The sequence below is a fragment of the Miscanthus floridulus genome, chromosome 10 (assembly GCF_019320115.1).
Source record: "Miscanthus floridulus cultivar M001 chromosome 10, ASM1932011v1, whole genome shotgun sequence".
Taxonomy (NCBI): domain Eukaryota; kingdom Viridiplantae; phylum Streptophyta; class Magnoliopsida; order Poales; family Poaceae; genus Miscanthus; species Miscanthus floridulus.
The window spans coordinates 92,454,259-92,456,021 of NC_089589.1; the positions used below are offsets into that span (position 1 = coordinate 92,454,259).

Consider the following 1,763-nt stretch of genomic DNA (forward strand, 5'->3'; position numbering starts at 1 on the left):
TAGTAGCAGTGTAGTACTTTTAAAATGATAGTCCTTATAAGGACTATGAATTAAGATATGTCATAATGTTTCAGTTAAAATTCATGGACATCATATAAATGTTTAATTTAGGTTAGTGTTTTAGTATTAGTAGTTGCGGAAGTGGATAATTCATTATGGTGATTTAGATGCAAAGTTGATGGGATATTTTAGTTTACTTTTAATAGCAACAAGTGGTAACTTAGAGTACGGAGGCAATATAACATTATATACTCACATTTTTATGAATAGTACAAACATATAGATGAGCTTACAGTGCCGCAGCTCTAAAGAGAACGCGCACTAAATTCTAGTCTAAATGCTAGATTCTCGGAGGAAAATATTCACACATCTATACCAGGTGCACAAGCCCAGTGAAACCAAGCAGATCAGGCCATCAGCTGATGCGTTAGCAGCTCCAGATCTCTTGCACAGCATCAGCCGGTTGTGCGAACCCCTCCATGAGAAGGGACAGCGCGATGGCCCTGTACGCCTGCTGCGTGAGGTGGATGCCGTCCCAGCTCACGCGGCGCGCCGGGTCCGCGCACACGCTCGTGCCCGCCGCGCCGCACATCATGTTCATGTGGAAGTTGTACGCGCCGCCCGCCCCGCAGCACGCCTGGAGAAGCGCGCCCTGGTCGAAACCTGAAATGCATGCCATCGATCATTCATGAATCCGAACTATTTGAGTTCCAGAAGATTGGTTCATTTGCTGAGCTACGTAAGGTGTACGTGCCTAGGAGAGAAGCATGGTCGAGCAGGTGCATGAAGGCGCCGTAGTAGTCCGCGTACACAATGCTGACGTCGGTGTTGGCCTTCCTGAGGCCGTCGATGGCCGCCTGGAGCAGCTCGTTGTGGTGCTGGGCGAAGGCGTTGTAGCTCTTGAGGCAGCCCCGATCGTCGAGGTCGCCGGCGCCAGACACGGAGAAGAGGGAGAGGTAGCTCGGGGAGCACCCGATCGGGAAGTTCCCCGGGATGATGATCTGGGTCGCTCCTAGCTCAATCACCTCCTGCAGGTTTGTCAATTGTCATCGACACATGCATAATTAGGGTGCATTTGGTTGGGCTTTTGGCTCTGGCTTTTGGCCCAAAAAGCCAAAAGTCCAACCAAAGAGGCTGCTTTTCCAGGCTGCTTTTTCAGAAGCAGCTGCTTTTCCGTAGTACATTTTTGAAAGCTGGTCTGATTCTGCTTTTGGCTTTTGGCTTTCTGTTTTTCGAAATTTGTGGCATAAAAAGCTTTTTCATAGTTGTTTCAAGAGAGAGATAAAGATAGAAGGTATATTTTATACTTGTTTAACCAAATAGCTTTCAGCTTTTCTACAGCTCACAGCCCACAGCAGCTTTCCCACAACTCACAGCCCACAACAGCTTTTTCCCACAGCTACAGCTCAACCAAACACACCCTTACACTAGCTGTGCTAGTCGTCGTCGATCAGGTGCAGTGGTAACCGTTAGTCGTCGTTATTCTTGAGACGGTGAGTCCGCTCAACTAACTTTGGTGTATTTGTTTGGGAGACACCCCTGCTGGATTTGAAACAAGAAATGTCGCTTAACTGAACACTAACCCGTCACACCTACCGACCTACTCCGTACTAACAACCAGAGAAGAAAATCTGATAAAAAGAACTCCGCCTGCAATCACCTAGACCTCAGACACTATTAAGAGTAATGATTTTTGCTATAAAAAAGGCAAATTTTCATGGCAGTTTTCTATCACAATGTTTACTAAAAAAGATACATATATG

At 46.6% G+C, this 1,763-nt stretch overlaps 1 protein-coding gene across 1 annotated transcript in view; it reads right to left on the reverse strand.

Annotated features, from left to right (window-relative positions):
- Window positions 1-259: 259 nt before the first annotated feature.
- The window catches only part of LOC136489032 (GDSL esterase/lipase At5g03980-like), a 7,162-nt gene continuing 5,658 nt past the window's right edge, over window positions 260-1,763 (reverse strand). Inside the window, exons 2-4 of the mRNA XM_066485778.1 lie at window positions 1,127-1,225; window positions 755-1,028; window positions 260-663 (exon numbers count right to left, since the gene is read on the reverse strand). Coding sequence (XP_066341875.1) covers window positions 428-663; window positions 755-1,028; window positions 1,127-1,225 — 609 coding nt within the window. The 3' untranslated portion in view covers window positions 260-427. The remainder of the gene's footprint in view (window positions 664-754; window positions 1,029-1,126; window positions 1,226-1,763) is intronic.